Below are 12,078 nucleotides of genomic sequence, written 5' to 3' on the forward strand. Positions count from 1 at the left end.
GTAGGGAGAAGACTATTGGTAAAGGACAGGACTCCTAACTGTACCTTGTAGGGAGAAGACTATTGGTAAAGGACAGGACTGAACCTTGTAGGGAGAAGACTATTGGTAAAGGACAGGACTGAACCTTGTAGGGAGAAGACTATTGGTAGAGGACAGGACTGAACCTTGTAGGGAGAAGACTATTGGTAAAGGACAGGACTGTACCTTGTAGGGAGAAGACTATTGGTAAAGGACAGGACTGTACCTTGTAGGGAGAAGACTATTGGTAAAGGACAAGACTCCTAACTGAACCTTGTAGGGAGAAGACTATTGGTAAAGGACAGGACTGAACCTTGTAGGGAGAAGACTATTGGTAAACACCAGGACTCCTAACTGTACCTTGTAGGGAGAAGACTATTGGTAAACACCTGGACTCCTAACTGTACCTTGTAGGGAGAAGACTATTGATAAAGGACAGGACTCCTAACTGTACCTTGTAGGGAGAAGACTATTGGTAAAGGACAGGACTGAACCTTGTAGGGAGAAGACTATTGGTAAAGGACAGGACTGAACCTTGTAGGGAGAAGACTATTGGTAAAGGACAGGACTCCTAACTGTACCTTGTAGGGAGAAGACTATTGGTAGAGGACAGGACTGAACCTTGTAGGGAGAAGACTATTGGTAAAGGACAGGACTGAACCTTGTAGGGAGAAGACTATTGGTAGAGGACAGGACTGTACCTTGTAGGGAGAAGACTATTGGTAAAGGACAGGACTGAACCTTGTAGGGAGAAGACTATTGGTAGAGGACAGGACTGAACCTTGTAGGGAGAAGACTATTGGTAAAGGACAGGACTCCTAACTGAACCTTGTAGGGAGAAGACTATTGGTAGAGGACAGGACTGTACCTTGTAGGGAGAAGACTATTGGTAAAGGACAGGACTGAACCTTGTAGGGAGAAGACTATTGGTAGAGGACAGGACTGTACCTTGTAGGGAGAAGACTATTGGTAGAGGACAGGACTGTACCTTGTAGGGAGAAGACTATTGGTAAAGGACAGGACTGTACCTTGTAGGGAGAAGACTATTGGTAAAGGACAGGACTGTACCTTGTAGGGAGAAGACTATTGGTAAAGGACAGGACTGTACCTTGTAGGGAGAAGACTATTGGTAGAGGACAGGACTGAACCTTGTAGGGAGAAGACTATTGGTAAAGGACAGGACTGAACCTTGTAGGGAGAAGACTATTGGTAGAGGACAGGACTGAACCTTGTAGGGAGAAGACTATTGGTAAAGGACAGGACTGTACCTTGTAGGGAGAAGACTATTGGTAGAGGACAGGACTGTACCTTGTAGGGAGAAGACTATTGGTAAAGGACAGGACTCCTAACTGAACCTTGTAGGGAGAAGACTATTGGTAGAGGACAGGACTGAACCTTGTAGGGAGAAGACTATTGGTAAAGGACAGGACTCCTAACTGTACCTTGTAGGGAGAAGACTATTGGTAAAGGACAGGACTCCTAACTGTACCTTGTAGGGAGAAGACTATTGGTAAAGGACAGGACTCCTAACTGTACCTTGTAGGGAGAAGACTATTGGTAAAGGACAGGACTCCTAACTGAACCTTGTAGGGAGAAGACTATTGGTAAAGGACAGGACTCCTAACTGAACCTTGTAGGGAGAAGACTATTGGTAAAGGACAGGACTGTACCTTGTAGGGAGAAGCTCCCCATCTTGGATTCCAGGAAGTCAAACAGAGTGCTGGGTCCTGACGGTCTTCCTCCTGCTCCCTCCTCCTCATCCTCACCCCCAAACCTACTGGACCGACCCCGACCCCGGCCACGACCCCTTCCTCTGTCTGCTGCATGGAGGAAACAGACGCAGCAGAAAAGTCACATTATCAATGGGATTCTATAGTTATTACGTAGTCGTAGGTCATGTTGTAGGCTTACCTCTGGGTGGGGGGGGTGGGGGGGGGGGGGGCTTACCTCTGTGTGGGGGGGGGGGGGGGGGGCTTACCTCTGGGTGGGGGGGTGGGAGCAGGGCTTACCTCTGGGTGGGGGGGGCTTACCTCTGGGTGGGGGGGGGCTTACCTCTGGGTGGGGGGGGGCTTACCTCTGGGTGGGGGGGGCTTACCTCTGGGTGGGGGTCTGCTGGGTTCCTCAGGGGGTGGGGGGGGTTTGAAGGTCCCCGTCAGTAGACTGTTGAGAGCCACCTCCATGTTGTTGTTGTTGTCCATCAGGGCCTGACGAGCATCCTCCTTATCAAACCCCATCTCCATAATGTCCCTTAGGGCCCGCTCATCCACCTAGAGGGAGGGGGGATGGAGGGATGGGAGGGGGGATGGAGGGATGCGAGGGGGGATGGAGGGATGGGGGATGGACGGATGGGAGGGAGGATGGAGGGATGGGAGTGGGGATGGAGGGATGGGATGAGGGGGGATGAGGGATGGGAGTGGGGATGGAGGGATGGGATGAGGGGGGATGGAGGGATGGGATGAGGGAGGATGGAGAGATGGGATGAGGGGGGATGGAGAGATGGGATGAGGGGGGATGGAGAGATGGGATGGAGAGATGGGATGAGGGGGGATGGAGAGATGGGATGAGGGGGGATGGAGCGATGGGAGGAGGGGGGATGGAGAGATGGGATGAGGGGGGATGGTAGCAGAGATAAATAATGCGGGGTGAAGGGAGGAGGGAAAAAGGAGAGATAAAGAGGAGAAGTTCAAATGGGGGAGGGGAGTTCAAATGGGGGAGGGGAGTTCAAATGGGGGAGGAGAGTTCAAATGGGGGAGGAGAGTTCAAATGGGGGAGGAGAGTTCAAATGGGGGAGGAGAGTTCAAATGGGGGAGGAGAGTTCAAATGGGGGAGGAGAGGTCAAATGGGGGAGGAGAGATCAAATGGGGGGGGGTTAATGAAGACCCGGAGCACATCGTTTAAACACCGTATATAGACATAATATGACATCTGAAATGTCTTTATTATTTTGGAACATAGGAGAGGTGACGCTCTTCTCTCAATTCAATTTTCTGGGCTTTATTGGCCTGGGAAACACGTGTTAACGTTGCCAAAGCAAGTGAAGTAGATAAACAGAAGTGAAATAAACAACAAAAACGAACAGTAAAACATTACACATACAGAAGTTCCAAACGAATAAAGACATTACAAATGTCATGTATAAATACAGTGTTGTAACGATGTACTCTGGTCTTCATTACCCCCCCCCCCCCCCCCATTTGAACTTCCCGCTCTCTCTCAGGTCTTCATTAACCCCCCCCCCCCCCCCCCCCCATTTGATCTTCCCTCTCTGGTCTTCATTAACCCCCCCCACCCCCCTTTGAACTTCCCTCTCCCTCTCTGGTTTTCATTGACACCCCCCCCCCCCATTTGAACTTCCCTCTCTGGTCTTCATTAACCCCCCCATTTGAACTTCCCTCTCTCTGGTCTTAATTCCCCCTCTCCCCCCCATTTGAACCTCCCTCTCTCTCTCAGGTCTTCATTCACCCCATAAAACTACATCCACAGTTCATCACCACTTCTACTGTAGTCTGCTCCAGATTAACAGCCTTTCTATTCTACTGAGACTCCTCAGATTATCTCCTTAATCTGTTACCCTCCCCCCTCCACCTCTCCTGTCCCCTGCTTCCCCCCCTCCACCTCTCTCCCTCCCCCCTCCTCTCCCCACTCTCCCCCCTCCTCCTCTCCCCACCCCTCCCGTCAAGACGCACTGAGGAGGAAACATAGCCCATGTCCCAAATGGCATTATATTCCCTACTTGCAAAACTAGTGCACTACAGAGGGAATAGGGTCTAAAGTAGTGCACTACAGAGGGAATAGGGTCTAAAGTAGTGCACTATAGAGGGAATAGGGTCTAAAGTAGTGCACTACAGAGGGAATAGGGTCTAAAGTAGTGCACTATAGAGGGAATAGGGTCTAAAGTAGTGCACTATATAGGAAATAGGGTCTAAAGTAGTGCACTATATAGGGAATAGGGTCTAAAGTAGTGCACTATAGAGGGAATATGGTCTAAAGTAGTGCACTATATAGGGAATAGGGTCTAAAGTAGTGCACTATAGAGGGAATAGGGTCTAAGTAGTGCACTATATAGGGAATAGGGTCTAAAGTAGTGCACTATAGAGGGAACAGGGTCTAAAGTAGTGCACTATAGAGGGAACAGGGTCTAAAGTAGTGCACTATATAGGGAATAAGGTCTAAAGTAGTTTTTATTTATTTTACCTTTATTTAACCAGGCAAGTCAGTTAAGAACAACTTGCAACCTTCCGGTTACTAGCCCAACGCTCTAACCACTAGGCTACCCTGCCGTGCACTATATAGGGAACAGGGTCTAAAGTAGTGCACTATATAGGGAATATGGTCTAAAGTAGTGCACTATAGAGGGAATATGGTCTAAAGTAGTGCACTATAGAGGGAATAGGGTCTAAAGTAGTGAACTATAGAGGGAATATGGTGCCCTTTGGGAGACAGCCTAATGGGGGCAGGGAGGGGTCTTACTCCAAGCCAGGAGTCTACATTACACAACTGAATGAAAGACTCGTTGTTGTTGAGGCCCAGTCCCACACCGTCTGACACCAATGAGGGTCCCCGAGATTATTTCACAATCAGACCACAGAGGGACCCTAAAACCATCATCTGACTCTGACACCAAAACGCTCAATAAAAACCTAAATCAGAGACACTGCAAGCCAGGAATCTAGATTAAACAAATTAATTAAGCTGACTTGTTGTTGTTGTTGTTGTTGTGAAGCCCTAGACAGGTCAAGCCCAAAACCAGAGAGCCCAGGCATATTTTACCAGAATTATTCTCCTGACCACAAAGACCTCAAACATCTTCAATTAAAACTGAAAGGAGCCAGGGTTGGGGGGGGGGATTTTAGACAGAGGGAAAGAGACCCACCCGCCTACACAGAGCTAAGGGAAACACTGGGTCAAAAGGTCAAAGCCCTCACCAGCTCGCGGTAATTTCCTAGTTCCCGGTAGTTTGGTTGTTCCCGGTAACTCCCGAGCTCTCTGTAGTTTCCTTCTGGACGGCTGGACTCCTCCGTCCTCTCCTCTCGTCTCTGCCGGTACGAGTCCCTGTCTCCTCGGTCTCCTCCTCCTCGTCGGTCCCGACCGCCTGTATTAACGAGGTTCCCGCCAGCATTGCCTCCGCCGCCAAACGTCCGAGTTCCCTTCAGAAGAGGTTAAAAGACACTCAGAGCTGGATTCCTCCCGGGGGGGCAGACAGACAAAGTCTCTTCCTGGACTAAACAACTGTTTTACAATGGAGAATCTAGACCTGGTCTGTGTCTGGGAAACTGGCCCTTCGTATACAACAAGCCAGTAGAAACAGTACCAACTCACACAGTGGGACACGGACAGAGTTTCACAGACATGGGTGGTCCAGTTACTATAGCTACGACAACAGGGATAAAACCACACACACACACACACACACACACACACAGACACACACACCTCTTTGTTCTTGGCCACCTCAGCGATGGCTGCTAGCCTCTGCTTCTCAAACTCTTCGTTCTCGTCAGCCGTCTTCACCACACTGGTGTTGACCAGAGTTTTCCTGGTGTCCAGCTCTCTGGAGTCCACTTCCTCATTCCTTACACACTTCTGAGGAGCACAGAGAGACGACAATTTCATCAGTCTGATTGGTTAGTCAACGGAGAGAGAATCAGTCTGATTGGTTAGTCAACGGAGAGAGAATCAGTCTGATTGGTTAGTCAACGGAGAGAGAATCAGTCTGATTGGTTAGTCAACGGAGAGAGAATCAGTCTGATTGGTTAGTCAACGGAGAGAGAATCAGTCTGATTGGTTAGTCAACGGAGAGAGAATCAGTCTGATTGGTTAGTCAACGGAGAGAGAATCAGTCTGATTGGTTAGTCAACGGAGAGAGAATCAGACTAATTGGTTAGTCAACCGAGAGAGAATCAGACTAATTGGTTAGTCAACAAACAGAGAATCGGTCTGATTGGTTAGTAAACAAACAGAAAATCAGTCTGATTGGTTAGTCAATAAACAGAGAATCAGTCTGATTGGTTAGTCAACGACGAGATAATCAGTCTGATTGAATAGTCAGCGAAGAGAGAATCAGTCTGATTGGTTAGTCAACAAACAGAGAATCAGTCTGATTGGTTGGTCAACAAACAGAGAATCAGTCTGATTGGTTAGTCAACGGAGAGAGAATCAGTCTGATTGGTTAGTCAACAGAGAGAATCAGTCTGATTGGTTAGTCAACAAAGAGAGAATCAGTCTGATTGGTTAGTCAACGGAGAGAGAATCAGTCTGATTGGTTAGTCAACGGAGAGAGAATCAGACTAATTGGTTAGTCAACTGAGAGAGAATCAGACTAATTGGTTAGTCAACAGAGAGAGAATCAGTCTGATTGGTTAGTCAACGGAGAGAGAATCAGTCTGATTGGTTAGTCAACGGAGAGAGAATCAGTCTGATTGGTTAGTCAACAAACAGAGAATCGGTCTGATTGGTTAGTAAACAAACAGAAAATCAGTCTGATTGGTTAGTCAACAAACAGAGAATCAGTCTGATTGGTTAGTCAACGACGAGATAATCAGTCTGATTGGATAGTCAGCGAAGAGAGAATCAGTCTGATTGGTTAGTCAACAAACAGAGAATCAGTCTGATTGGTTGGTCAACAAACAGAGAATCAGTCTGATTGGTTAGTCAACGGAGAGAGAATCAGTCTGATTGGTTAGTCAACAGAGAGAATCAGTCTGATTGGTTAGTCAACAAAGAGAGAATCAGTCTGATTGGTTAGTCAACGAAGAGAGAATCAGTCTGATTGGTTAGTCAACCGAGAGAGAATCAGACTAATTGGTTAGTCAACGGAGAGAGAATCAGTCTGATTGGTTAGTCAACGGAGAGAGAATCAGTCTGATTGGTTAGTCAACGGAGAGAGAATCAGTCTGATTGGTTAGTCAACGGAGAGAGAATCAGTCTGATTGGTTAGTCAACGGAGAGAGAATCAGCCTAATTGGTTAGTCAACGGAGAGGGAATCAGTCTGATTGGCTGTGCGTGGAACTGGTTAAATATTGGCAGGTCATACCTGTCCGAAGGGCACGAAGGGAGGGGCTCCACCTTCTCTTCCGATGTTACTCCTGCTGTGTTTGGCCAAGCTCTGGAGGTCAAAGGGGAGAAGAATTTACAACGCCCTTTAGTATATATTTAGACATTCTTAATTCCATTCCTTTACTTAGGTGTGTGTGTGTTGTGTATGTGTTGTGTAGATGTGTGTACGCCCTTTAGTACGCCCTTTACAACGCCCTTTACAACGCCCTTTAGTACGCCCTTTAGTACACCCTTTACAACGCCCTTTAGTACGCCCTTTAGTACGCCCTTTACAACGCCCTTTACAACGCCCTTTAGTACGCCCTTTAGTACGCCCTTTAGTACACCCTTTACAACGCCCTTTAGTACGCCCTTTAGTACGCCCTTTAGTACGCCCTTTAGTACGCCCTTTAGTACGCCCTTTAGTACGCCCTTTAGTACGCCCTTTAGTACGCCCTTTACAACGCCCTTTAGTACACCCTTTAGTACGCCCTTTAGTACGCCCTTTAGTACGCCCTTTAGTACGCCCTTTACAACGCCCTTTAGTACGCCCTTTACAACGCCCTTTAGTACGCCCTTTAGTACGCCCTTTACAACGCCCTTTAGTACGCCCTTTACAACGCCCTTTACAACGCCCTTTAGTACACCCTTTAGTACGCCCTTTAGTACGCCCTTTAGTACACCCTTTACAACGCCCTTTAGTACACCCTTTACAACGCCCTTTAGTACGTCCTTTACAACGCCCTTTAGTACGCCCTTTACAACGCCCTTTACAACGCCCTTTAGTACGCCCTTTACAACGCCCTTTACAACGCCCTTTAGTACACCCTTTAGTACGCCCTTTAGTACGCCCTTTAGTACGCCCTTTAGTACGCCCTTTAGTACGCCCTTTAGTACGCCCTTTAGTACGCCCTTTAGTACGCCCTTTACAACGCCCTTTACAACGCCCTTTAGTACACCCTTTAGTACGCCCTTTAGTACGCCCTTTAGTACGCCCTTTAGTACGCCCTTTACAACGCCCTTTAGTACGCCCTTTACAACGCCCTTTAGTACGCCCTTTAGTACGCCCTTTACAACGCCCTTTAGTACGCCCTTTACAACGCCCTTTACAACGCCCTTTAGTACACCCTTTAGTACGCCCTTTAGTACGCCCTTTAGTACACCCTTTACAACGCCCTTTAGTACACCCTTTACAACGCCCTTTAGTACGTCCTTTACAACGCCCTTTAGTACGCCCTTTACAACGCCCTTTACAACGCCCTTTAGTACGCCCTTTAGTACGCCCTTTAGTACGCCCTTTAGTACGCCCTTTACAACGCCCTTTAGTACGCCCTTTAGAACGCCCTTTAGTACACCCTTTACAACGCCCTTTAGTACGCCCTTTAGAACGCCCTTTAGTACGCCCTTTAGTACGCCCTTTAGTACGCCCTTTAGAACGCCCTTTAGTACGCCCTTTAGAACGCCCTTTAGTACACCCTTTAGTACGCCCTTTAGTACACCCTTTACAACGCCCTTCAGGACAACCTTTTTCATGGTCCTTTGAACCAGACAGGACGAACAACTGTCCAGTAACAGCGTAATAAACACTACCATTTGAGGTGCAGGCTCTCTATTCCCCGTATAGTATAAAGAGTCTAGTGCACTACTTTTGAAGTGCACGCCCTATGTAGGGAATAAGGCACTGTTTGGAACACACTCACAGAGACAGTCCGCTGTAAAACGAAGGGTATAAAACACCTCCTCTTCCTCACCCTTTGCAGTTCCCATTTCTCCATCATGTGGTCGACCTCCCCTCCGAGGACGGAGATCTTGGAGTCGTCCAGAAGCAGAATGCCATTCTTCACCTGGACCGTACCAAGGACCTTCACCTTGGTTCCTGGAGGGGTGTTCAGGCTAAAAAAAAAATATGAATTAGGGAGGCCAGAGGACAGCTCCATAGAGAACCCATTTTGTATTAAACGGAGAGCTCTCAGTAGATCAAATCAATTAAGCGGTTAATATGCCAAAACAAACAAACAAACAAACAAACAAACAGGGAGATTGACTATAATAGGTTTACATGGAACATGTTTACAGGTACATTTAATACAGACTGGCTACAGTAATGGAATGGAAGCACAGGTCATATGTTAACCTCATATTGGATAGGACAAAAACAGGAGATTGATGAACAATAGATTTCTATCTCTGTAACAACGGCACAAACAACACACAGAACAGACAGTGTATTGGTATGAAAGCAGATTTTTTGGGGGGGGGGCAGCTTTAATTAGAAAAGAGAAACAACAATTCATCACGATTCATTTTCCCTTCCTAAAACTCTTCATCCAGTCAGCTGTGCCTGTGATGGCTACTGTCCACCGAGGGCTAGCCGTGCCAGAAGAACAGCTTAGCTTACGTTACCCACAAACCTCTCCCCTCTCTGTCCTGTCAGACCACTCTTCTAAATGACACGCTGTGTTGCAGTAGGATGGTGAGACTGAGGGATTGTGTCCTAAAATAGCACCCTATAAAAACACAGATGTGTCATTTAGAAAAGTGGTCTGGATAGGGCATGGCCTGTGGCAAATTGGGACACACCCTAGGAATAATCCCATTCCCCGGTTCAGGCCGTTCTCATTTTAAATTAACAGCCCAGTTCTGATCACCACCACCTCTGAGCCCCTGGCCCGCGTCCCAAACGGGATCCTATTCCCTATGTAGTGCACTACTTTTGACCAGGGCCCTATAGGGAATAAGGTGGCATTTGGAACTCAGCCTCCCTAGTCCTCTCATTAAAAAGCACAGGGACTTAGAGGGATGTCCAGCTGCTGATGCAGCAATTAGGGATTTCACTTCCAACCCAATGGCCCAGTATGTCTCAAACGGCAGCCACTCCCCCTACATCATGTTTGACAAGAGCCCCCCCCCCAATAGGGCAAGTAGTAGGGAATAGGAAGCCATTTGGGACAGGTTGGTGCTAGCTGGGACTAGAGCAGGGTCCTCTCTCCCTCCCTCCCGCCACTATCAGAGCTAGCTGGGACTGGAGCAGGGTCCTCTCTCCCTCCCTCCCTCCCTCCCTCCACTATCAGAGCTAGCTGGGACTGGAGCAGGGTCCTCTCTCTCTCTCCCTCCCTCCCTCTCTCCCTCCACTATCAGAGCTAGCTGGGACTGGAGCAGGGTCCTCTCTCTCTCTCCCTCCCTCCCTCTCTCCCTCCACTATCAGAGCTAGTTGGGACTGGAGCAGGGTCCTCTCTCTCTCCCTCCCTCCCTCCCTCTCTCCCTCCACTATCAGAGCTAGTTGGGACTGGAGCAGGGTCCTCTCTCTCTCCCTCCCTCCCTCCCTCTCTCCCTCCACTATCAGAGCTAGCTGGGACTGGAGCAGGGTCCTCTCTCCCTCCCTCCCTCCCTCCCTCCGTCCCTCCCTCCCTCCCTCCCTCCCTCCCTCTCTCCACTATCAGAGCTAGCTGGGACTGGAGCAGGGTCCTCTCGCTCTCTCCCTCCCTCCCTCTCTCTCTCCACTATCAGAGCTAGCTGGGACTGGAGCAGGGTCCTCTCTCAGGGTACTGTCTCATAATGACACTGTGGAACGGAGCTGCACGCCATTACAAACTAACCTCTTTCTGTTTCCTTCTATCCATCCTCTCATCCATCTCGTTCTGTTTCCTTTTCTCTCTCTCTCTCTGCCTGCCTCCCTCCCTCCCTCCCTCTCTCTCTCTCTCTCTCCCTCCCTCCCTCCACTATCAGAGCTAGCTGATATCAACAGAACAGACACTAGTTAGTGTTGTCATAATAAAAGGGTTGTACTGTTCTCTCCTCGCGGATAGATTCCGGGCAAGCTCTCCTCTCCGTCCCAAATGGGACCCTAATCCCCTTTGTAGTGCACTAACATCGTTTTGAGTCCATAGATAATAGGGAACCATGTGGGACTCAGCGTTCCTCTCCGGCCACTCCACCTGTAGGGGCTGGCTGGTCGCCACGGCAGCCGTCGCCGCGGACGCTGCTTGGATGGAGTTGTAATTAAGGAAACGGATTGGTAGCGGATCAGCCACTGACGAGTGGAAATTGCAGAGAGAGGAGAAGAAAGCGAGAGAGATGGAGACCGGGGGAGGGAGGGAGGGAGTGCAGGGAGGGAGGGAGGGAGGGGAGGGAGTGCAGGGAGGGAGGGAGGGAGGGGAGGGAGTACAGGGAGGGAGGGAGGGAGGGAGGGGAGGGAGTACAGGGAGGGAGGGAGGGAGGGAGTTCAGAAAGTCACCAACATCGGTCTGTGCTTCCATTCCAAAAGCAAGATGAGAATTTTGGTTGAAAATGAGGATCTACGATACTGGCTGATTGGTAGACAGGAGTGAAGCAGTATCAGTCTACAGGTCAGTCTACAGGTCAGTCTACAGGTCAGTCTACAGGTCAGTCTACAGGTCTATACAGTCAACAGGAAGTGATTTGTAGACAGGAGTGAAGCAGCATCAGTCTACAGGTCAGTCTACAGGTCTATACAGTCAACAGGAAGTGATTTGTAGACAGGAGTGAAGCAACACCAGTCTACAGGTCAGTCTACAGGTCTATACAGTCAACAGGAGGTGATTTGTAGACAGGAGTGAAGCAGCACCAGTCTACAGGTCAGTCTACAGGTCTATACAGGTCAGTCTACAGGTCTATACAGTCAACAGGAGGTGATTTGTAGACAGGAGTGAAGCAGCACCAGTCTACAGGTCAGTCTACAGGTCTATACAGTCAACAGGAGGTGATTTGTAGACAGGAGTGAAGCAACACCAGTCTACAGGTCAGTCTACAGGTCTATACAGTCAACAGGAGGTGATTTGTAGACAGGAGTGAAGCAACACCAGTCTACAGGTCAGTCTACAGGTCTATACAGTCAACAGGAGGTGATTTGTAGACAGGAGTGAAGCAGCACCAGTCTACAGGTCAGTCTACAGGTCTATACAGGTCAGTCTACAGGTCTATACAGTCAACAGGAGGTGATTTGTAGACAGGAGTGAAGCAGCATCAGTCTACAGGTCAGTCTACAGCACCAGTCTACAGGTCAG

General features: G+C 48.8%; 1 protein-coding gene across 5 annotated transcripts in view; it reads right to left on the reverse strand.

Moving 5' to 3' along the window:
* The window catches only part of LOC110517270 (tudor domain-containing protein 3), a 64,814-nt gene that overhangs the window by 43,569 nt on the left and 9,167 nt on the right, over positions 1–12,078 (reverse strand). For 4 of the 5 annotated variants that reach the window (XM_090206733.1, XM_090206731.1, XM_090206730.1 and 1 more), the window contains exons 5-10: positions 8,806–8,947; positions 7,053–7,124; positions 5,452–5,601; positions 4,944–5,165; positions 2,114–2,285; positions 1,689–1,838 (exon numbers count right to left, since the gene is read on the reverse strand). In XM_090206733.1, coding sequence (XP_090062859.1) covers positions 1,689–1,838; positions 2,114–2,285; positions 4,944–5,165; positions 5,452–5,601; positions 7,053–7,124; positions 8,806–8,947 — 908 coding nt within the window. The remainder of the gene's footprint in view (positions 1–1,688; positions 1,839–2,113; positions 2,286–4,943; positions 5,166–5,451; positions 5,602–7,052; positions 7,125–8,805; positions 8,948–12,078) is intronic. The other variant, XM_090206732.1, reaches the window with a different exon arrangement.

Source organism: Oncorhynchus mykiss, chromosome 18, assembly GCF_057628025.1.
Source record: "Oncorhynchus mykiss isolate SJ-2025 chromosome 18, ASM5762802v1, whole genome shotgun sequence".
Taxonomy (NCBI): domain Eukaryota; kingdom Metazoa; phylum Chordata; class Actinopteri; order Salmoniformes; family Salmonidae; genus Oncorhynchus; species Oncorhynchus mykiss.